The sequence below is a fragment of the Artibeus jamaicensis genome, unplaced genomic scaffold, assembly GCF_021234435.1.
Source record: "Artibeus jamaicensis isolate MK-2021 breed Jamaican fruit bat unplaced genomic scaffold, CSHL_Jam_final contig_558, whole genome shotgun sequence".
NCBI lineage: Eukaryota > Metazoa > Chordata > Mammalia > Chiroptera > Phyllostomidae > Artibeus > Artibeus jamaicensis.
In genome coordinates, this window is record NW_026521886.1 from 4,302,473 (window position 1) to 4,327,545 (window position 25,073).

Sequence of the window (25,073 nt, forward strand, 5' to 3'; positions counted from 1 at the left end):
CAGAAAGAAAAAAAAAACACTGGTAAATACTAGAGGCTACCAAGACAAAATCCACTGTAGTCTTCTCCATGATTAGTGATATTTTCTTTCCTGCATAGCTTTTTAACATTCATTTCTTGTCTAGCAAGTTTGTGCGGATTAAGTCACTAGAATTTATATTATAGTTTATCTCTCTCCTTTCTTATAAAAGTCTTAGTCTCTTTATACCATTATTAATACTGGTTCATTTGTTGTTGATAATGAGATTGTGGTGGGAAATATTTTTGTGGATGTGGGTTTGTTCCCTGGATTTTGTAGGTTTCTTCTGGCAGCACCTGCACAACAGCATGCAAGATGTGGAGTGGAGAGTGACCCTCAGTAAACCATCTGGAGGGAAGGACCCACCAAAGAATGATCCAAAAACAACCAAAACCAAAATACATCCAGAGAGCCAACACAAATGGCATCCCAAGAGCAGCGAGTTCAGGAGATCAAGGAGACTGCACCACTGAATCTCAAGGGTCTCCTACCATAGAAGTTCATACCACAAACTCAGGGAGTGAGAACAGATTATTTTAAGAAGCAGAGCCTAACAAGTAGTGTCTTATAAACATTGGGAAGACAAAGAAACAAACCTCAGAGGCATAGGAAGACACACTGTGCCTACTTGCAGAACCAAAATAAGGACAATTTACAAACAAAAAAACAAGTATTGACAGAACATGTAACTTTATGAAAGTCTGACAACCAAGGTGTTAAAATAGACAAATTAATCCAAACAACTAGGATGGGTGAAGTTGGGCAGCCAGGACAGAGAGGGCTCATGGCAAGGCAGAGGATGGCAGACCCCAGGTGTGCAAGATGGCAACAGGTGGACCCAGAAACCTTGGGGATTGTGAGGGTTGCAGGTGCAAGGCAGCTGGCAAACCATGTGGTCCCACATTTATGCACAGATAAACCAGGCAAAACTGGGGAACAAGACAGAATGCACTACCCTGGGTCACAGTGCAGGGAAATAAAGGCTCAAAACACCAACCGAAAACACCTGTAAGGGTTGAGGTGCGGGAGAAACAACCCAGCATCACAGGAGAGTTTGTTGGAGAGACCCACAGGATGCTAGAATGTACACAAGCCCACCTACATGGGAATTACCACCAGAAGGCCCAGTTTGCTTGGGGGAAGTGGAAGAAGAGACAGAAATCTGGCAGAGAGAGGAGCAAGGGCCATTGTTTCCTCTCAGATCCCTCCCTGCCACACAGTATCACAGCACAGCTACTGGGTTAACCTACCTGGGCGAACACCTAAGGTTCTAAATCTCACTATATAACAGGTGTGTCAAGACAAAAAATGGCCCAAACAAAAGAACAGATAAAAACTCCAGAGCAGGAGACTTCCGTCAAGATGGAGGTGTAGGTGGAAACACCTTGCATTCACGCACAACCAAATCTAAAAACAATAAAGTTTTAACAACAATAAATGCAACCAAACCAAACAGAAAATCTACAATACAGAGTCCAAAAACAACAAAATGCTCAGCTAAACCGGTAAGAGGGGCAAAGCCAGCAGAGGAGTGGGTTGGCCAAAAAGATCCCCGACTGGGGTGGTGCGCAAGCAGCCGAAGGCATGGATCCGAGGTGCGGGCTAGCTACAGGTGGACACAGGGAAGAGGCACAGCTGGCTGTCTGCGGTTGGTTGAGCATTTGCGTGCAGATAAACCAGTGAAGAGCTGAGCATTGAGACCGCACAGCACAGGGCGGCAGGCTCGCACATTTCTGCTGGGATGAACAGGCAGGGGCAAGCGGTGGGTTGGACTGGGCGAGCAGAGAGGACCACCATTGCTCCCTCTCTGACCCAGCCCCCATATACACTATCACAAACCAGCGAACTGAGTGGCCCCACCCTGGTAAATAACTAAGGCTCCGCTCCCCATACATAATAGGCACAAACAGATAAAAACATGGCTCAAGAACAACTCAGAGCCCCAGAAGCGATAAATCTAAGTGACCAAAAAATAGCAAAACTTTCAGATGCACAGTTCAAAACACTGGTGATCAGGTTGCTCACAGAACTGGTTGATTTTAGTCACAAATTAGAGGAACATACAAAGGCTAAACTAATTGAAATGAAGGGAAATGCACAGGAAACCAATAGTAATGGAAAGGAAACTGGGATTCAAATCAAGGGAGTAGAAGGAAAGAAAAAATGATCAAACAGAAAAGAATAAAGAAACAAGAATTCCAAAAAAAAAAAAAAAGGAGAGGCTTAGGAACTTCCAGGACATATTTAAATGCTCCAACATTCGAATTATAGGAGTACCAGAAAGGGAAGAGGAACAGTGACGAGTGGAACCCTTATTTGAACAAATAATAAAGGAGAATTTCCCCAATCTGGCAAAGGAAATAGACTTCCAGGAAATCCAGGAAGCTCAGAGAGTTCCAAAGAAGTTGGACCCAAGAAGGAACACACCAACACACATCATAATTACATTAGCCAAGATTAAAATGAAGGAGAGAATCCTAGAAGCAGCAAGAGATAAGGGGACAGTCACCTACAAAGGAGTTCCCATCAGACTGTCAGCGGATTTCTCAAAAGAGACCTTACAGGCAAGAAGGGGCTGGAAAGAAGTATTCCAAGTCATGAAATCCAAAGACCTACAACCAAGATTGCTCTATCCAGAAAAGCTTTCATTTAGAATGGAAGGGCAGATAAAGTGCTTCTCAGATAAGATCAAGTTCAAGGAGTTCATCATCACCAAGCCCTTATTATATGAAATGTTAAAGGAACTTACCTAAAAAAAAGAAGCTAAAAAAGATGAACAGTGAAAGGACAGCAAACTCACAGTTATTAACAACCATGCCTAAAACAAATGCAAATTAAGAGGACAGCTAGATCAGGAGTGAATCATAGAAATGAAGATCACATGGAGGATTAGCAACAGGGGAGTAGGAGAAGGAGAAGGGGGAAGAAGGTACAGAAAATAAGTAGCATAGACAGTAGATAGAAAATAGACAGGGGGGAGGGTAAGAATAGTAGAGGAAATACAGAATCTAAAGAACTTGAGACACGTGTTTATGAACTAAAGTGGGGGAATGGTGCGGGAGGCGTGTTTTGGGTGGAGGGGAACGGGTGTGGAATAGAACAAATGTAATGGCATAATCAATAAAAAAAGAAAAAATCTCCAGAGCAAATAAAACTAAGTGACAAAGAGATAGCTAACCTATCAGATGCACAGTTCAAAGCACTGGTGATCAGGATGCTCACAGAATTGGTTGAATTTGGTCACAAACTAGATAAAAAAATGAAGGCTATGCTAAGTGAAGTAAAGGAAAATGTACATAAAACCAATAGTGATGGGAAGGAAATTGGGAATCAGATCAATGGAATGGACCAGAAGGAAGAAAGAAACATTCAATCAGAAAAGAATGAAGAAACAAGAATTCAAAAACATGAGGAAAGGCATAGGAACCTCCTGGGCATCTTTACATGTTCCAACATCTTAATTATAGGGGTACCAGAAAGGGAAGAGGAAGAGCAACAAGTGGAAAAGTTATTTGAACAAATGATAAAGGAGAACTTCCTCAATCTGGCGAAGGAAATAGACTTTCAGGAAGTCCAGGAAGCTCATAGACTCCCAAAGAGGTTGGACCCAAGCAGGAATATACTAAGGCGCATCATAATTATATTACCCAAGATTAAAATTAAGGAGAAAATTCTAGAAGCAGCAAGAGATAAGGAGGCAGTTACTTACAAAGGAGTGCCCACCAGACTGTCAGCTGATTTCTCAAAAGAGACCTTACAGGCAAGAAGGGGCTGGAAAGAAGTATTCCAAGTCATGAAAGGCAAGGACCTACATCCAAGATTGCTCTATCCAGTAAAGCTTTCATTTAGAATGGAAGGGCAGATAAAGTGCTTCCCAGATAAGGGCAATTTAAAGGAGTTCATCATCACTAAGCCCTTATATCTTAAATGGACTTATCTAAGAAAAAGAAGATAAAAAAACATGTATAGTAAAATGACAACAAACTCACAATTATTAACAATCACACGTAAAACAAAAAGCAAACTGAGCAAACAAGTAGAACAGGAATAGAACCACAAAAATGGAGATCACTTGGTAATGGATGATTACCAAGTGATCAGAGGAAGCAGAGGAATGGATGATTACCTGTTGCTAATGGATGATTAGCAACAGGGGAGTGAGAGGAGGAGAGGGGGGAATAAGGGACAGAGAATAAGTAGCATAGATGATAGGTAGAAAATAGATGGGGTGAGGGTAAGAATAGTATGGGAAATGTGGAAGCCAAAGAACTTATATGTATGACACATGGACATAAACTAAAGTGGGGATATGTGGGTGGGAGAGGGTGTGCAGGGTGGAGAGGAGTGAAGGGGGGGAACAGGACAACTATAATAGTATAATCAATATAATATATTAAAAAATAAACACCAAATTAAAGGAAAGGAGGAAACTTCAGAAAGAAGGATAAATGAAACAAGCAAGTCAACTTTTAGATATTGAGTTCAAAGCAGTGGTTACAAGGAAGTTCAATGATCTCACTGAGAAGTATCAAAAACTATAGGGAAACTATGATGAACTCTCTGCAAACTAAAACAACATGAAAAAGGAAATAGAAAGTATCACCAAGGGCTGAGAGGAAATGAGGATAAATTTCTGAATTGAAGAACACAGTATGAAGAATGAAAATCAGGCTAAATGAAGCAGAGGATTGGATTAGTGAGCTGAAGGACAAGGTAGAGAAAAACACTCTGAAAGAGCAAGAAAAGGAAAAGTGACTCAGAAAGAATGAAGAAGTGTTAAGGGAACTTCAGGACAACATGAAATGTAATAATATCTGTATAATAGGGATACCAGAAGAGGAAGAAGAAGAACAAGGGATGGAAAAACTCTTTGAAAAAGTAATGATGGGAAACTTCTCCAAATTGATGAGAGAAAAAGTCACACAAATCCAGGAAGCACAGAAGGTCCCATCAAGAGAAATCCAAAGAGGCTCACTCCAAGGCACATCATAATCAAAGTGGCAAAATTCCAAGACAAAGAGAGAATCTTAAAGGCAGCAAGGGAGAAACAGGAAGTATCATAGAAGGGAGCCCTTATAGGGTTAGCAGCTGACTTATCAATGGAAATACCATAAGCCAGAAGGGAATGGAAAGAAATATTCCAAGTGATGAAAGGCAAAGGTCTACAACCAAGAGTACTCTACCCAGCAAGGCTCTCTTGTAAAATAGAAGGTGAAATAAGGAATTTTTCAGACAAAAGAAGGCTCAAAAAATACACCTCCAACACACTAGTACTAGAAGATATACTAAATAGATTGCATTAAGAAAAGGAAGAGAGAGGAACACAGCTAAGAAGGAAGTAAAATGGTAATAAATAAGTACCTATCAATAATAACCTTAAATGTAAGTGGATTAAATGCTCCAATCAAAAGACATAGATTAGCTGAATGGATAAGAAAGCATGACCCACACATATGCTGCTTACAAAAGACCTACCCCCCCCAAAAAAAAAGACCTGCACAGACTGAAAGTTAAAAGTTGGAAAAAAAATGTTGTAAGTAAATGGACAGGAAAGAAAAGCTGGGGTAGCAATACTCATATCAGACAAAATAGACTTCAAAACAAGCCCATAAAAAGGGGCCCAAAAGGACACTTCATAATACTCAAGGGAAGAATCCATCAAGAAGATATAAACATAAACATATATGCACCCAACATGGGAACAGCCAAATATATACAGAAAATCTTGTAGGACTTTGAGAAAAATATTGACAGCAACAAAATTATAGTAGGGAATTTTAACACCCATTTATCAACAATGGATAGTTCTTTCAAATAAGGTATCAACAAGAATATCATGGCACTGAATGACGCTCTCGATCAAAGGGAATATATATATCTCAAATCTTTCATACCAAAGACACAAAATACACATTCCTTTCAAATGAGCATGGAACATTTTCAAAGATAGATCACAGGATAGGACACAAAACAAGCTGCAACAAATTGAAGAAAATTGAATAGCAAGCATTTTATCTGACCACAAGGGACTGAAACTAGAAACCAACCTCAAGGAAAAAACTCAAGAATGCAAAAGGCATGGAGATTGAATAGCATGATATTGAACCATAAATGGGTCAAAAATGAGATCAAGGAAGAAATCAAAAAGTTTCCGGAAACAAATGAAAATGAACTCACAACAATCCAAAACTCATTGGACACAGCGAAGGCAGTCCTAGAGGGAAGTTTATAGTGATAAGAGATCTACCTAAAAAAGATATAAACATTTCATAAAAACAACCTAACCCTATGCCTACAAGAACTTGAAGAAAAACAACAAAGACAGCACAGAGCAAGTAGAAGGAAGAAAATTACGAAGATCAGAGCAGAATTAAAGGACATAGAGACTAAAAGCACAATTCGAAGGATCAATAAATCTAGGAGCTGTTTCTTTGAAAAGAGAAAAAAAATTGACAGACCTTTAGAAGCAGACTCATCAAAAGAGAGAGAGAGAGAGAGAGAGAGAGAGAGAGAGAGAGAGAGAACCCAAATAAAAACAACAGGAATGAAAGAGGAGAGATTACAACTGATACCAGAGGAATACAAAGGGTTGTAAGAAATTACTGTGAAGAATGGATCAAAAAATTGTGGTACATATACACAATGGAATTCTATGCAGCAGAGAGAAAGAAGAAGCTACTACCCTTTGCAACAACATGAATGGAACTGATGGAACACTCAGCATTATGCTGAGTGAAATAGGCCAGGCATTGAAAGACAAATACCATATGATCTCACCTTTAACAGGAAGCTAAACAACAAAACAAACAAGCAAGCAGAATAAAAACAGACATTGAAATAGAGAACAAGTGGGCAGTGACCAGTGGGGATAGGGAAGGGAATTTAAGGGGGAAAAAGGGGAGGGATTTTGAGGAACAAGTATGAAAGACACAGGGATGAGGACTAGGGGGGAGGAAATGGGACGGAGGTGGGGAGATGGGGCAGGGGGGGCTGGGATGGGAGAAATAGACAAGAAACTGTGCTTGAAAAATAACTAAATAAAATTAAAAAAATAAAGATACATATTTAAGCCAAAAAAAGAACAGTATGCCAAGAAATTTGAAGACCTAGGTGAAATAGACAAATTTCAAAAAATATATAATTGTCCAAACTTAATGAAGAAGCAGCACGAACCCTGAACAGAACAGTAACAGCTGACAAAATTGAAGCAGTAATAAAAAAACTTCTAACACAAAAAGCCCTGGACAGTGAGTTTCACAGGAGAATTTTACAAAGCATTTAAGAAGAGCTAACCCCTATCTTTCACAGACTATTCTAAAAAGTCCTAGAAGCTGGAAAACTCCCAAACTTGTTTTATGAAGCCAGCATCACCCTAATCCCCAAACCAGATAAAGACACAACCAAGAAAGAAAACTTCAGGCCAATATCACTGATGAACATAGATGCTAAAATCCTCAACAAAATATTGGCAAACTGCATCCAGCACTACATTAAAAAGATCACACATGACGACCAAGTGGGATTCATCCCAATGATGCAAGGAATGTACAGTATTCACAAATCAATAAATGTAATACATCACATAATAAAAAGTGAAGACAAAAATCACATGAGCATATGAGTAGATGAGGAAAAAGCATTTGATAAGGTACAGCACCCATTTATGATAGAAACACTCAGCAAAGCGGGAATAGAGGGACCATTCCTCAACATAATAAAGAGCATATATGAGAGACATACAGGCATCATCATACACAATGGGCAAAAAGTAAAAACTTTCCCACTAAGATCAGGAAAAGACAAAATTGTCCACTTTCACCACTTCTATTCAACATGGTGTAGGAAGTTTTAGCCACAGCAATCAGACAAGAAAAGGAAATGAAAGGCATCCAAATTGGAAAAGAGGAAACAAAACTGTCATTGTTTGTAGATGGCATAATAGTGTACATGGAAAATCCTATAGACTACACCAAAATACAGCTTGACCTAATAAATGAATTGGGCAAAACACTGGATACAAAGTCAATATTCAGAAATCAAGGGCATTTCTGTATACCAGCAATGAAACATCAGAAACAGAAATCAGAGGAAAAAATATCATCTTATAGCAACAAGAAAAATAAAATACCTAGGAATAAACCCAATCAAGGAGGTAAAAGACCTGTATGCAGAAAAGTATACAACACTGAAGAAGGAAATTAAGGAAAACACAAACAAGTGGAAACATATACCGTGTTCATAGATCAGAAGAATTAACATCATCAAAATGTCCATACTACCCAAAGCAATTTATAGATTCAATGCAATACCTATTAAATTACCAATGGCATACTTCACAGATATAGAGCAAACACTTCAAAAATTTATATGGAATCATGAATGGCAGTGAATAGCTACAGAAATTTTGAGAAAGAAGAACAAAGTAAGAGGGATCACAGAACTTGATACCAAACTATATTACAAGGCCACTGTAATCAAAACAGCTTGGTACTGGTGTAAGAACAGACACATAGACTAATGGAACAGAACAGAGAGCCCAGAAATAAACCCAAGTCTCTATGGTCAATTAATATTTGACAAAGGGGGAAGAAGCATAAAATGGAGTACAAATAGCCTCTTCAACAAATGGTGTTGGGATATCTGGACAGCTACAAGCAAAAAAAAATGAAACTTGCCCACCAACTTACACCATACACTGAAATAATATTAAGATGGATAAAAGACTTAAATATAAGTTGTGACAGCACAAAAGTCCTTCTGGAGAACATAGGCAGGAAAATCTCAGATATTCCATGCAGCAATATTTTCACTGATATGTCTTCTAAATCAAGGAACATGACAGAAAGAATAAATAAGTGGGATCTCATCAAAATAAAAAGCTTCTTCGCAGCTAAAGAAAAGAACATTAAAGTGAAAAAAGAACAACTGTGTGGGAAAACATATTTGCCAATGATACCTCAGGCAAGGGTTTGATCTCCAAAATATATAAAGAATGCACACAACTCCATTCTAGGAAAACAAACAAAAAAAAAACAATTAAAAAATGGGCAAAGGACTTGAACAGACACTAGACCAAGGAGGACATACAAAAGTTCCACAGACATATGAAAAGATGTTCGTCATCACTAGCCATCAGAGAGATGCTTATTAAAAGCACAATGATATACCATTTCACACCAGTCAGAATGGCCATCATAAACAAAGCAACAAACAGTAAATGTTGGAGAGGATGTGGAGATAAGGGGACTTTAGTGATTGGGATTGCAGACTGGTGCAGCCATTGTGGAAAACAATATGAAATTCCCTCAGAAAATTAAATATGGAGTTTCCTTTTTACCACCAATTCCACAGATAGGTTATGTCCTGAGAACTTTGAAACACCAATCCAAAAGAACCTATGTACCCCAATGTTCATAGCAGCACAATTTACAATAGCCAAGTGTTGGAAGCAACCTAAGTGCCCATCAGTAAATGAATGGATCAAACAACTATGGTACATTTACACAATGGAATAGTACACAGCAGAAAGAAAGAAGGAGCTCCTACATTTTGCAATAGCATGGATGGAACTGGAGAGCATTATGTTAAGTGAAAGAAGCCAGACTGTGAAAGACAGATACCATATGATCTCACCTTTAACATAAACCTAAGCAATAAAACAAAGAAGGAAACAAATTTTTACCAGAGACATTGAAATTAAGAACAAATGAACAGTAACCAGAAGGTAGATGGGAAGGGATAATGGGGGGAAATGGTGAAGGGTTTTCAGGAACAACTGTAAGGGAAACATAGACAAAACCAAGGGGAAATGGAATCAGGGCAGGGAGATGGGGACGGCTGGGGTTGTGGGGGGAGATGGAGGGAAAAGGCAGACAATTGTACCTGAATGACAATAAAATTTAAAAAATGGAAAAAAATACCTAGGGCTCTGGCCATGTGGTTCAGTGGGTTGAAGTATCATTCCAAGCACTGAAAGGTTGCCAGTTCAATTCGTGGTCAGGACACACATGCCTAGTTTGTGGGTTCAATCCCTGGTTGGGGTACATATGAGAAGCAACAGATCAATGCTACTTTCTCACATCTCTCTCTCTCTCTTTTTTCTCTCCCTTCCTCTTTCTTTCAAAATCAATGGAAACATGTCTGAGTGAGGTTTAAAAAATACATAGAAATAAATTTTACCCAATAGGTAAAAGACCTATACTCTGAATATTATAAGACATTGAAGTAATAAGTTGAAGAAGATACAAATAAATGGAAGAGTATATCATGCTCATGGTTAGGAAGAATTAATATTGTTAAAATGTCCATACTCCCCAAGACATGAATATTTATTTATATATATTCATTCAATGCCATACCTATGAAAATACCATGGCACATTTCACAGAGCTAGAACAAATAATCCTAAAATTTAAGAACTAAAAATGACCCAGAAAGCACAAAGTTGGAGGTATCATGCTACCTGATATCAAACTTTACTATGAGGCTATAGTCATCAAAACATCATGATACAGGCATGAAAACAGACACATAGATCAGTGAAACATAACAAAGAGCCCAGAAATAAACCCACATCTATATAGTCAATTAATATATGGTCAAAGATACAATAGAGTTTATTCAATAAATGGTATTGGGAAAATTGGACAGATACATAAAAATTAAACTAGACTCCTCTTTGTACAATACCAAGAATAAACTCAAAATGGATTAATGACTTAAATGTAAGACATGAGACCATAAAACTCCTGAAAGAAAACATAGGTAGTAAACTCTCCAATCTTGCTCTTAGTAATATTTTTTGCGGATATGTCTCCTTGAGCAAGGAAATAAAAGAAAAAAATAAGTAAATGAGACTACATCAAACTAAAGAGTTTTTGCACAGAAAAGGAAGCCATTAATCAAACAAAAGGACAGCCTATTGAATAGGACAAGGTATTTGCCAATGATACATCTGATAAGGGATTAATATCCAAAATTTATTAAGTTATACAACTTAAACCTCCTGAAGCAAACAATCTAATTAAGAAATGGTCAGAGGTCCTGAACAGACATTTTTCCAAAGAGAAAAAAAAAGAAGATGGCCAATAGACATAATAAAAGATGCTCAAGTTCACTAATATCAGCAAAATGCAAATTAAAATCATAATTAGATATAACTTCATGCCTGTCAGGATGGCTATCATCAATTAATCAGCAAACAACAAGTATTAACAAGGATACAGAGAAAAGAGAATCCTCATGCATTGTTGGTGGGATTGCAAATTGGTGTAGCCATTATGGAAAACAGTATGATGTTTCCTCAAAAAGTGAAAAATAGTAGTAGCATATGACACAGCAATTCCACTTCTGGGTATTTATCCAAAGAAATGCAAAACACTAATTAGAAAAGGCATGTATACTCCTACATTTAATTCAGCATTATTTACAATAGTCAAGATATGGAAGCCATCTAAACTGCCCATAAATAGAAGTGGAGCATATATACAATGGACTGGCCATAATAAAGAATGTAATGTTAACATTTACAAGAAAACAGATGGCTCCGTAGGGTGTTCTGCTAAGTGCTGTAAGTCAGACAGAGAAAGGCAAGTACCATATGATTTCACTTACATGTAGATTCTAAAGAACAAAAATGAACAAAAACATACCAACTAAAACATGCAGAGGACAAATTGAGGGTTGCTAGATTAGAAGGCTTTGGAGGAGCTGGGTCAAAAATGTGAAGGGATTAAGTACAAATTGGTAGTTACAAAATAGTCATGAGGGTGAAAAGTACAGCACAGGGATTATAGTCAATATTGTAATAATTATATATGGTTCCAGGTGGGTATTAGACTTATTGGGGGATCACTTCATAAATTATATAAATGTCTAACCATTATGTTGTATATTTTAAACTAATATAAAAGAATATTAAATGTCTAATTAAAAATAAAAAATATTTATTATTCAGTCCTACAATCAGGCCTTCCCTCTCTGTTGTCTCCTCATATTCACATTATAAAGTAGATCTCATTTTATTCTTATGGTATCCTTTGGAGGTAGTAGTTCCATTTTGTGGATGTGGTAACTCAAGTTCAAAGGTTTGGTGAGTTGCTCAAGATCACTGAACACTAAAATTCATGCTTTTGCCAGTCCTCATGCTGTTCTCAGGCTTATTTTTTTGTACTGGGTTAGTTAAGGGAAGTCAAATCAACACCAAAGGTATAAAACATTTTTAAATGGATCAATACCTGCTCCATGGAATCCTCCACACACATACAGCTTCCCATCCACTGCTCCTGCATTGGTAGAATTGGTTCGAAGAGAGAGCAGGGAACTTGGCATAGGTGGGCCCTCTCTCCAGAAGTCTCCATCAGGGTTATAGATCTCTACCACATCCAGGCACTTTCTAATCTGGCCCTTGTCTCGACCTATGCAGCCAATTCCACCTACAGAGAATGATAAGAACAGACACTTCATTGTAGATAGCCCCTTTACTGCTATGGTTTTTATCAGATGTTTCTAGGCCTTCTGACCTTTCTCTTTGTTGCCGGGTGCTACTTCTAAGCAATAGTGATGTCTACTAGATACTTCATAATCTAATTTAATGTCACTTCAACTCACAGTGTTCCATCTGCTTGTTCTTATGCGTGATGCTGATTCCACTGCAGGCTTTATATTCTATATAATATCCAACACTGGTTGACACAATGAGTACTCCCTTTAGAATAAGCACTCCAGCTTTGAATATGAGAGTAACTTGACTCTGACATCTGCCTTCCTGTTGATAATTCACAATGATTTCACTGATCTTGCTAGCTAGAGATGTGTTCTCTCCATTCCTCATCATTGAAAGCCTGTCTTTTTCTCTCTTCTTGTTTTGCATAAATTTTCCCCATTAGGGAAGGACAGTTCTTTGGTAAATTTAAGGTTTGAGGGTCAAAGGAAGGCCCTCAAATCTAAATGTCTAGTGCATCTTCCATGTTTGGATGATACAGTTAATTCAATAAATAGTCATTGATTACCTAATATATGCAAGGCAATGTGCTAAGTGATAAAGGGAATTTAGAAAGATGGATAAGGCATATTTCTAGCCATTAAGAAGTTAAGGGGTAGCCCTGGCTGGTGTAGCTCAGTGGATTGAGCGCGGGCCTGCGAACCAGAGTATCGAGGTTCGATTCCCAGTCAGGGCACATGCCTGGGTTGCAGGCCAGTTCCCAGCAGGGGACTCACGAGAGGCAACCACACATTGATGTTTCTCTCCCACTCTTTCTCCTTCCCTTCCCCTCTCTCGAAAAATAAAAAATTAAATGAAATTAAAAAAGAAGTTAAGGGGTAGATTAGATTGGGAAGATGGCGATGGAGTAGATTCCACTCCCCCCTACACATGGGAGAAAAACCTGGCCAAACTACAGAGGAACAGAGCAAACAGCCAACAGTACCCCAGCATATTTGAAAATAAGAGAACAAAAATTATAACAGACACTGAAAAACTAGATGGTAAGAAGATGGCTGCAGGACAATAAGGTCCCAGAGACCAGGGCAGGGACAGGGGCAGCAGTGGCAGCCTCAGCTCTGTGCCTGGTGCTGGGTCTACCACAGACTCCTTGGGAGTGGCAGGCCTGCCACAGAGTCCTTGGGAGAGAGCTGGGTCAACTGCTCCCTCCCCCCCAGGCAAGCATGGTTTGAGCAGAACTAGGAGAGACCTGGTTGCTTGAAGTTGCAGAGAGGGAAATAAGGACAAAGAGGCAAACACACAAGGGCTGTGATCACCCTCAGAATCTGTGGTCACTGGCTTGGGAGAGTTGAGAGTCTTGCAGTGTGAAATTCTGACCCCAGTAGTCAACGGTCTGGCTGGAGAATTGGGCTGTACTGAACGGCAGGCTTGAGTAGGAGAAATTTCTCAAAAAGTAAAACTGTTTGAGGGATTTTCCTGTGAGAGCCGCTCTGCCTACTCCCCCCCCACACACACACACAGCTAGGCAAAAGGCCCTGCATTTTCCCATACCACTGGGAAGGGTTCGCACACAAACCCAGAGACCAAGGCAGCCTGGCCTGGCACCTGCCCCTGCACCATAGCCCATGGCAATGACCCCTGGGGAAAAAGTGCTATGAAGAGGAGCTGAATCCCTGGTTTGGGCTGCTAGAGAGAGGTACCAGACTAGCTCTTGGGAAAGTGCTTGCAAGACTGGCTGAGTACACATTGGGAAGGAAGAAAGGCCACACCAATTGCCCCTCAGCCTGTTGCAGCCAGCAAGACCAGAAAAACTGGTTTGGCCAGTTTGAAACCAAAGAGAGGATTGTTTTTGTTTTGTTTTTAAGTAATCTTTTATTTTTAAAACTTTATTATTGTTTTATCTTTCAATACCTTTTCCCTCTCTTTCCTTCTTTTCTTGTTTTATTCCTTCTTCCTTTCTTTCCAATCTTATCTCTTCTTCCTCCCTTCTCCTGCCGTTTTTTTAACCCACAAGTGAGACAAAAAACTTGGAACTGTGAAAGGACCAAAGAGAGGGAATCCCAACAGCAGAGACAGAGAGACAAATCTCACTTCGCTATTGCAGAGAAACAACAAGTTACTGCATATTTGTACTACTGTTATGTGTCATTATACTTACAGCTATTATTTTAATGTATTTTTGTATTCCTCTTCTTTCTGTATAGTCTTTGCTTGGCTGGTTGTATTGTATCATTTGACAGGTTTCCCCTGTTCTCTCTTCCACAGTGTATTGCTAATTTACTGTCCTTCACATCACTTGTGTTCCTTTAGCAAACTACTCAAAGTTCTATACCCCCATTCTTGTTATCCAGATCACATAGACTCTGTCATATCATTGTTGCTCTAATATTATTGTAAATAATAGCTGTTCCATACAATTGTAAATACTTCACAACACCCCTCCCGGATCTTAGCCCACTTGACAGTTTCCTGAACTCTATTACTGTAGTGGTTAACTCTATTCTCTCACACACACCTATTTACTATTCTTTACTCTCACTTTATCTCAGAATCTGACCTCCAACAACCTCACTGCTTTCTAGATCCAACTCACGAGCCTTTCCTCCCCAACAAGAGTCTTATGTTCTTTCCATTTTTTCTTAGAAGTGGCTAGTTGGGCTGAAGATTACAGTTAACACTATACATAGCCAAAGGGTCTCCTGTATCTTCTCTACTGGATGGTACTTTAAATATCATAGAATACACTCCTGCTGTCATAAACCATTTTGCCTTCCCCTCCAACTGATCACAAAAAAGAGTAGATGGAAGTGGTGAACAGCAGGATACCCACTGGAAGAGGAAACCCAACAACAAAGGAACCACCAACAGATAAGAACAGAAGAAGATGAAGGAGGGAGTGGAAACCACACAAACCTCAATCCAAGACCTATCTGGAAATACAGCTAAATAGTGGAGGAACTACCCAGTACAAACAACTGAACAAAAGCAAAAGAGAATCATCAAAACCTTGTACACACAGAAGAACTAGATTCACCACAAACTGCCCTCACCAGTACAACAAATTAAAAAAGGGGGTGGATAGAGGAACCATCAGTTAACCAGCTGGTGGGAAGGACCCACTAAAGAAAGACCCAACAGCAATCAAAACCCAAAGACAAACACAGAGCCAACTTAAAGGACAGCCCAAGACCTGTGAGCTTGGGAGATCAAGGAGACTCCACCACTGACTCTCACAGGTATTATACCACAGAGGCTCACAGCAAAAACCCAGGGAGACAGAACAAATCAATTTAAGAAGCTGAAGCTGAGAAGAAGAGTCTCACAAAAAATGAAAATATGAAGAACCAATCCACAGATTAAAGGAAAGAAGGAAGTCTCAGGAAGAATGCTAGGTGAAATAGAGGCAAGTCAGCTATCAGATATTGAATTCAAAGCACTGGTTATCAAGAAGTTTAACAAGCTCACAATGAGCTACCAGAAACTACAGGGAACTACAACAAACTCACTGTAAACTATATCAACATGAAAAAGAAAATAAAAGAAAATCAACAAGGGCCAAGAGGAAATAAAGTATACAATTTCTGAATCGAAGAACACAGTGCAAGAAATCAACAGCAGGACTGATGAAGCAGAAGATCAGATCAGTGAGTTGGAGGACAAAGGAGAAAAAAACACCCAGAAAGAGCAAGAAAAGGAAAAGAGACTCAGAAAGGATGAAGAGGGATTAAGAGAAATGCGAGACAATATGAAACATAGTAATATTCGAATAATAGGGATACCAGAAGGTGAAGAACAAGAAAAATGAACAGAAAACCTATTGGAAAAAGTAATAATGGATAACTTCCCTAATCTGGTGAGAGAAAAAGTCACACAAATCCAGGAATCACAGAGAGTCCCAATCAAGAGGAACCCAAAGGGGCCCATTTCAAGACACACCATCATTGAAATGGCAAACTTCTGACAAAGAGAGAATTTTAAAGGCAGCATGGGAGAAACAGGAAGTAACATACAAGGGAGTCCCAATAAGGTTAGGAGCTGACTTCTCAATGGAAATGCTCCAAGCAAGAAGAGAATGGCAAGAAATATTCCAAGTAATGAGAACCAGAGGCCTGCAACCAAGGCTACTTTAACTAGAAAGGCTCTCAATCAAGATAGAAGGCCAAATACAGTCTCCAAGACAAAAGAAGTCCAAAAGAATACACCTCCACCAAACCAGCTCTTCAAGACATGCTAAAGGGACTGCTCTGAGAAAAGGAAGGAAAAGAGAGAGAGAGAGAGAGAGAGAGAGGGAGGAACACAAGTACAAAAATGGCAATGAATAAGTACCTATCAATACTAACCTTAAAAGTAAATAGATTAAATGCTCCAATCAAAAGACATAGAATAGCTGAATAGATAAGAAAGCATGACCCACACATATGCTGCCTACAAGAGACCCACCTCAGGACAGAAGACCTACACAGACTAAAAGTGAAGGGCTGGAAACAATTTTTCCAAGGAAACAGACAGGGAATAAAAGCTGGGGTAGCAATATCAGACAAAATAGACTTCAATAAAAGGGCCATAAAAAGAGACCCAGAGGGTCACTTCATAATACTCAATGGAAGAATCCACCAAGAAGACATAAACATTGTAAACATACATGCACCCAACATAGGAGCACCCAAATACATAAAGAAAATATTAGAGGATTTCAAGAAAGATAGTGACAGCAACACAATTATAGTAGGGGATTTTAACACCCCACTGTAAAAAATAGACAAATTTTCTAAACAAAATATCAACAAAGATATTGTGGCATTGAACAATGCCCTAGATGAAATGTACTTAACTGATATATATAGAGCCCTCCACCTCAAAGAAGCTAAATACACATTCTTTTCAAATGCACACAGCACATTTTCAAAGATAGAGCACATGATAGGACACAAAACAAGCCTCAACAAATTCAAGAAAATTGAAATCAGCCCTGGGTGGTGTAGCTCAGTGGATTGAGCATGGGCCTGTGAACCACAGGATCATGGTTTGATTCCCAGTCAGGGCACATGCCTGGGTTGCAGGCCAGTTCCCAGTGGGGGACCCATGAGGGGCAACTGTAGACAGATATTTTTCTCTCCCTCTCCTTCCCTTCCCCTCTAAAGATAAATAAATAAAATCTTTAAAAAAATTGAAATCATATCAAGCATTTTCTCCAACCACAAGGGACTGAAAGAGGAATCCAACCCCAAATAAAAAAACCCAAAACACTCAAAGTCATGGAGATCGAATAGTATGTTATTAAAAAACAAATGGGCCCTGGCTGGTGTAGCTCAGTGGATTGAGCACCAGCCTGAGAACCAAATGATTGTGGTTCGATACCCAGTCAGGGCACGTACTTGGGTTGCAGGCCAGTTCCAAGAAGGAAACTCATGAGAGGCAACCATACATTGATATTTCTCTCCCTCCCTTCCCCTTTAAAGATAAATAAATTAAATCTAAAAGAAAAAATATGTAAAAAATATTTTAAAACATGGGTCAGGAATGAAATTAGGGAAGAAATCAAAAGTTTCTGGAAACAAAATGAACTCATGACAACCCGAAACTTATGACACAGTGAAGGCAGTCCTGAGAGGGAAGTTCATAGCAATACAGGCCTACCTAAAAAAGATAGGAAACATTTCAAGCAAACAGTGTAACCCTACACCTACAAGAACTTGAGGAACAACAACAAAGACAGCCCAGAGCAGGTACAAAGAAGAATATCCAAGATCATCGCAGAATTAAATGACATTGAGATGAAAAGCACAATTCTAAGGGTCAATGAATCCAGAAGTTGGTTCTTTGAAAAGATAAACAAATTGACAAGCCTTTAAGCAGGCTCATCATTAAAAAAAGAGAGAGGACCCAAATAAAGACAGTGAGAAGTGAAACAGGAGAGATTACAACTGATACCACAGATATACAAAGGATTGTGAAAAATTACTATAAAGAACTCTATGCCAAAAAAAAAAATTGAAAACCTAGGTGAAATGGACAAATTTCTAGGAAAATATAATCTTCCAAAAATCAATGAAGAAGAAGCAGAATGCCTGAATAGACCAACAACAGCAGATGAAATTGAAGCAGTAATTCAAAAAACTGTCAAGAAACAAAAGCCCTGGACCAGATGGTATCACAGGAGAATTCTACAAAGCATTTAAGGAAGAGCTAACCTCTATCCCTCACAGACTATTCCAAAAAATCCAAAATGATGGAAGACTCCCAGACTCTTTTTATGAAGCCAGCAGTATACCAAAACCAGATAAAGACACAACAATGAAAGAAAACTTCAGGCCAATATTGCTGATGAATATAGACGCTAAGATCCTCAACAAAATATTGGTAAGCCACATCCATCAATACATTAAAAAGATCATATACCATGACCAAGTGGGATTCATCCCAGGGATGCAAGGATGGTTCAATATTCGCAAATCAATAAATGTAGTACATCATATAAGCAAAAGGAGAGACAAAAAACACATGATTATATCAATAGATACTGCGGAAAAAGCATTTGATAAGGTACAGCACCCATTTATGATAAAAACACTCAGCAAAGTGGGAATAGAGGGAGCATTCCTCAACATAATAAAGACCGTATATGACAGACCTGCAGCCAACATCATACTCAATGGTCAAAAACAAAAATCTTTCCCACTAAGATCAGGAAGACGACAAGGTTGTCCACTTTCACAACTTCTATTCAATATATTATTGGATTTTTTAGCCACAGCGATTAGACAAGAAAAGGAAATAAAAGGCATCAAAATCAGAAAGAACAAAAGAAAACTGTCACTGTTTGCAGATGACACGATAGTGTACATGAAAAATTCTATAGACTGTACCCCAAAACTGCTCAACCTAACAAATAAATTTGGCAAAACAGTGGGATACAAAGTCAATATCCAGAAATCAAAGGAATTTTTGTATACCAACAATGAAACAGTGGAAGCAGAAATCAAGAAAAAAAAATCCCATTGGATATAGTAACAAGAAAAATAAAATACCTAGGAACAAACCTATCCAAGGAGGTAAAACACCTGTATACAGAAAACTACACAACACTGAAGAAAGAAATCAAGGAAGACACAAACAAATGGAAACATACCTTGTTCATGGATTGGAAGAATTAACATCATGAAAATGTCCGGGAGTTACCTTTGACTTCCGCCAAGATGAAGGCATAGGTGGAGACACCGTGCTTTCTCACACAACCAAGTTTAGAGACAACTAAATATTAGCAACAGAAAACATAGTCAGAACACAGAAAATTGAACTTTTTGGAAGTCTGAGAACAACAAATTCTTCACCCTGACTGGTAAGAGAGGTGAAATCAGCAGCTGGCAGAGCGGGGTTGCACAGGAATACTTGGTCAGACGGACTCAGGTGTGTGAATCCAGGCACAGGGTTGGACCTAGTGAGTGACTTAGTGAGCGACCCAGTGAGTGACCTGGGGAAACAGCGAGGGAGCACAGCTGCATGTTGACTGTGGTCGCCCATTTGTGCGTAGATAGACAAGCGAGGGAGTGGGCTACTGGATGGGAGCCAGTAGGCCACAGTGGCAGGCGGCAGCAGAGGGCTCCGCCATTTCCCTGCTCTGACCCCGCGTCCACATACAGCATCATAACCCCGTGACCTAAGTGGTCCTGCCCTGGTGAACCATCTAAGGCTCTGCTCCTCACCCAGCTGTGCAAAACAGCAGAGGGAGCTGCCATTTCCCCGCTCTGACCACACCCCCACATACAGCATCACAACCCAGAGACCTGGGAGTCCAAGGCTCTGCTCCTCATACTTAATGGGCGCAAACAGACCAAAAATGGGGCAAGAAGATCTCAAAGCCTCAGAACCTATAAATCTAAGCGATGAAGAAATAGCAAAACTCTCAGACGCACAGTTTAAAACACTGGTGATCAGGATCCTCACAGAACTGGTTGATTATAGCCACAAATTAGAGAAACATATGAAGGCAAAACTAATGGAAATGAATGGTATTGCACAGGAAACCAATAGCAATGAAAAGGAAACTGGGACTCAAATCAATGGAGTGGACTAGAAGAAAGCAAATAATGGCCAAACAGAAAAGAGTCAAGAAGCAAGAATTCCAAGAAATGAGAGTCTTAGGAACCTCCAGGACATCTTTAAATGCTCCAACATCCAAATTATAGGGGTACCAGAAGGGGGAAAGGAAAAGCCGCCAGTGGAAAAATTATTTGAACAAATAATAAAGGAGAATTTCCCCAATCTGGCAAAGGAAATAGACTTCCAGGAAATCCAGGAAGCTCAGAGAGTCCCAAAGAAGTTGGACCCAAGAAGAAACACACCAAGGCACATGATCATTACATTAGCCAAGATTGAAATGAAGGAGAGAATCCTAGAAGCAGCAAGAGATAAGGGGACAGTCATCTACAAAGGAGTTTCCATCAGACTGTCAGCTGATTTCTCAAAAGAGACCTTCCAGGCAAGAAGGGGCTGGAAAGAGGTATTCCAAGTCATGAAATCCAAAGACCTACAACCAAGATTGCTCTATCCAGCAAAACTTTCATTTATAATGGAAGGACAGATAAGGTGCTTCTCAGATAAGATCAAATTCAAGGAGTTCATCATCACCAAGCCCTTATTATATGAAATGTTAAAGGGGCTTACCTAAGAAAAAGAAGATAAAAAAGATGAACAGTGAAAGGACAGCAGACTCACAGTTATTAACAACCACACTTAAAACAAAAGCAAACTAAAAGGACAGCTAGATCAGGAGTGGAAACAGAAATGAAGATCTCAAGGAGGGTTAGCAACAGGGGAGTGGGAGGAGGAGATGGGGGGAGAAGGTACAGAAAATAAGTAGCATAGACAGTAGATAGAAAATGGATGGGGGGCAAGAATAGCATGGGAAATATAGAAACTAAAGAACTTGAGACACATGGTCATAAACTAAAGGGGGGTAATGGTGTGGATGGGGGGGTACGGTGGAGGGGAATGAAGGGGAGAATAGAACAACTGTAATGGCATAATTAATAAAAAAATAATAAAAAAATTTTAAAAAAAGAAAATGTCTGTACTACCCAAAGCAATGTACAGATTCAATGCAATATCTATTAAAGTACCAATAGCATATTTCACAGACATAGGACAAATATTTCAAAAATTTATATGGAATCATAAATGACCACAAGTAGCAGCTGCAATTTTGAGAAAGAAGAACAAAGTAGGAGGGATCACAATACCTGATACCAAACTGTATTACAAGGCCACTGTAATCAAAGCATCCTGGTACTGGCTTAAAAACAGGCACACAGACCAATGGAACAGAACAGAGAGCCCAGAAATAAACTCAAATATCTATAGTGAATTAATATTTGACAAAGAAAGCAGCAACATGAAGTAAAAATAGCCTCTTCAACAAATGGTGTTGGGAGAACTGAACAGCATATATGCACAAAATGAAACTTTAGCACAGACTTATGGCATACACCAAGGTAAAGTCAAGGTTGATAAAAGACTTAAGTATAAGCTGTGACACCATTAAAATCCTAGAGGAGAAGTTTGGCAGGAAAATCTCATTTATTTCAAGCAGCAACATTTTTACTGTTATGTCCCCTAGGGCAAGGGATATAAAGAAAAGAATAAACGAATGGGATCTCATCAAAATAAAAGGCTCGGCTAAAGAAAAGAGTATTAAAATAAAAAGAGAACCAACTGTATGGGAAAACATATTGTCAATGATATCTCAGATAAACACTTAATGTCCAAAATATACATAGAACTCACATGACTCCACTCTAAGAAGACAAGCAACCCAATTAAAAAGTGGGCAAAGGACTTGAACAGATATTTCTCCAAGGAGGACATACAGAGTATCCAGAGCACATGAAAAGATGCACGATATTGCTAGCTATCAGAGAGATGCAAATTAAAACCACAGTGAGATACCACTTTATACCCATCAGAATGGCCATCATAAGCAAAGCAACAAAGAACAAGTGTAGGAGAGGTTGTGGAGAAAACGGGTCCTTAGTTCACTGTTGGTGGGATTGCAAACTGGTACAACCACTGTGGAAAACAGTATGGAATTTTCTAAGAAAACTAAAAATGGATCTGCTTTTTATCCAGCAATTCCACTGCTATGATTATATCCTAAGAATCCTGAAAATCGAATCCAAAAGAACCTATGCACCCCAATGTTCATAGCAGCACCATTTACAATAGCCAAGTGTTGGAAGCAACTTAGGTGCCCATCAGTAAATGAGTGGATCCAAAAAACAATGTTACATTTACACAATGGAATTCTATGCAGCAGAAAGAAGGAAGGAGCTCCTACCCTTCACAACAGCATGGATGGAAATGGAAAGCATTATGCTGAGTGAAATAAGCCAGGTGGTGAAGGACAAATACCATATGATCTCCCCTTTAACAGGAACCTAAACAACAAAACAAACAAGCAAGCAAACTATAACCAAAGACACTGAAATAGAGGACAGTTTGACAGTGACCAGAGGGAAGAGGGGAGGGAATAATATGGGGGAAAGGTTGAAGGGTAATTAGGAACAGTTATAAAGGACAAACCGATAAAAACTAAGGGGGGTGGAAATGGAAGGGAGGTGGGGAGCCCTGGGGGAGTGGGGTGGGATGGAATGGGAGTAAAAGACAGAGAACTGTACTTGAACAACAATCAAAATAAAGAATTTTTAAAAAAAGAAGTTAAGGGATAGAAAGAACCACGTATGCAAATAAGTGAAGGAGATTATGACAGTACCTTAAAAGAGATACAAATTAGACCCAGAAATCCAGAGACTGTAACAAGTAATAGAAATATCTTTTATATATTATGACTTTAAGTACAACTGTTGAAAAGAAAAGTAATTGAGTAAGAACTTCCAATTGACTATAATAATAAACACAAGGTTTTTAAGTGATGTTTTTTGTTCTCTCTTACAAAGTACCACAATGAATGTTTTTAATATCAGGGCCATATCTCCTAACCTGAAATATGGCTACTGAGACTAAGGTGAATTCAACTGAAGGAGAGAGACTCTTGTACTTTCAGACACTCCTCATCAGTGACCTTATTTCATTCACACCCAACCTGATAACCCTGATCTGTACAATCAATCAAAAGGATTTTAAAGTGCTAGTCTCAGGTAAACCAACTCTCTTTACTGTAGAGTGGGCAGTAGAAGAGTCATTGCATTTGTGGAGTATTGATTGGTGCTTGGCTGTATTGTTTATAGCAATATCACAACCAAAACTAATAACTTCTCTGATCTCATGACATTTACTGAACATCACTGTTATTTAACATCTTTTGCCTACCATTGCACCAGTCAGATGGTTCTTTGCATTATCATCTGTTTTTCAACCTTCAGAACTGCATGCTCAGTAACTAGTATAGTACTTGACATGTGTGTCTGGAATGAGTGAATGAGATATTTAAGTTTTCCTATGCTTTCTGAGTTTGTTCAAGTGGATGTATTATAACCTTATTCAGGGCAAAGGCCACTTTTTACATATTTTAAATTTATTTCAGAATGCCTGACACACAGTACTCAATGAACCCAAGACTGATGGGAACAGCTCATTTTTAAACATGGTTGGGACATATGCCAGGTGTAAGAGGTGATGGAAGAGGACTTTAGAGGAAGGCTTTTTTTTTTTCCTTTGCTGAAGGATCCTGGCCTGTTTCTTGCATTAATCTAGGGACTGAGTGTTGGGAACTGCCTTGCCTGGTTTCAGGAGCTGTAACGCCCCCAACCCCCCATGGCTAAAGCTGAGTGAGTGACCTTCAGACCATAAGCCAATAAGGAGACAAAGCTTATCTCCCTGGCAGGGGCACTGCTTCTGCTTCTTTTACTTCATTCATAACTGGGCCCCAATGCTTGATCAGTTAGCCAATGACAGGTAATATCTCCCAAGAGGGGAACAACCTAAGGCAGACATGATCATAGGGAGGCCCCAAGGAAGGACTTGGGGAGCTATAGCAAAAGGGGGGTGATGGACCCTCACACCTTGGCTTTGACATAGCCTGAGTCCTCATTCTGTCTGCAAGAAGTCTCCTAATCTCTTGGCTGCTTTGCTTCCCCTACTTGACTTAAGCCTGAAACAATGCCTTAAGCCAGAAGGAATGCTGGTAGTGGGTGTTGCCCTGTGCTGGAAAGGGCGGGTTTCCGGGGGAGATCATTCTAAGAAAGAATATATAAAATCCTGTGAAAGGATGCTGGGAAGATGGCGACGGAGTAAGATGGAGCTGATGCTAGCTCCTGTACTCATGGGTGAAAATCCTGGCAGATCTATAGAGAAACAGCACAATAAACCATCAGTTACCCAGCATTTATGAAATTAAAAGACCAGAGGTTGTGACCGACGCTGACACACCAGACGGCAGCAGAGTGAGCTACTGGACCTGGGTCTCACGCAGCCCCTGTGCTGCCACCAGAGCAACAGGCCTGGGAGCCGGGGAGTCAGGTACGGAAGCTGGACACTCCAAGCCCCTGTGATGGTCCTGGGAGACAGAGGAGTCAGGAACCGGAGTGGGGACATTCTCGGCCCTTGTGCCGATGCCATAGCTACCGGCCTGGGCAATGGAAGGGACAGTTGCAGGAGC

At 39.5% G+C, this 25,073-nt stretch overlaps 1 protein-coding gene across 6 annotated transcripts in view; it reads right to left on the reverse strand.

The window, feature by feature from the left end:
- The window catches only part of KBTBD12 (kelch repeat and BTB domain containing 12), a 112,529-nt gene that overhangs the window by 34,473 nt on the left and 52,983 nt on the right, over positions 1-25,073 (reverse strand). For 3 of the 6 annotated variants that reach the window (XM_053670274.1, XM_053670273.1, XM_037130794.2), the window contains exon 5: positions 12,255-12,452. The exons of 1 other annotated variant lie outside the window; for it this stretch is intronic. In XM_053670274.1, coding sequence (XP_053526249.1) covers positions 12,255-12,452 — 198 coding nt within the window. Of the gene's footprint in view, positions 1-9,657; positions 10,050-10,679; positions 10,835-12,254; positions 12,453-25,073 lie in introns of those variants that run through there. 2 more of the 6 variants (XM_053670276.1, XM_053670275.1) reach the window with 2 other exon arrangements.